Below are 236 nucleotides of genomic sequence, written 5' to 3'. Positions count from 1 at the left end.
CGAGCGAGCGCAGAACGCGTCTCTTACGTGAACCCCCTCTTCGCGAGCTCTGTGCCGACCCTGCCCGTCCCCGCCGCCACGTCGAGCACGCGGACGCAGTGCCGAAGGTCCTCCTCGACCCGCGCTGCTATCTCCTGGGCCGCCATTTCCGGTCCGTTGTATCTCCCGGAGCACAGGGTCTGGGGGGGAGGGGGGAGGAGGGTTTTTAGTTTTGTATGATGTCAGAGGACAGCGTA

The 236-nt window shown here is 64.8% G+C and overlaps 1 protein-coding gene across 1 annotated transcript in view; it reads right to left on the bottom strand.

Annotated features, from left to right (window-relative positions):
- The window catches only part of LOC119588787, a gene marked incomplete in the record, with an annotated part of 27,513 nt that overhangs the window by 26,555 nt on the left and 722 nt on the right, over window positions 1-236 (bottom strand). Inside the window, 1 exon segment of the mRNA XM_037937433.1 lies at window positions 28-179. Coding sequence (XP_037793361.1) covers window positions 28-179 — 152 coding nt within the window.

The sequence above is a fragment of the Penaeus monodon genome, chromosome 24 (assembly GCF_015228065.2).
Source record: "Penaeus monodon isolate SGIC_2016 chromosome 24, NSTDA_Pmon_1, whole genome shotgun sequence".
In the NCBI taxonomy this organism is placed as follows: Eukaryota; Metazoa; Arthropoda; class Malacostraca; order Decapoda; family Penaeidae; genus Penaeus; species Penaeus monodon.
The sequence above is the reverse complement of the archived record's forward strand: the minus strand, read 5'-3'. Positions and strand labels throughout refer to the sequence as shown.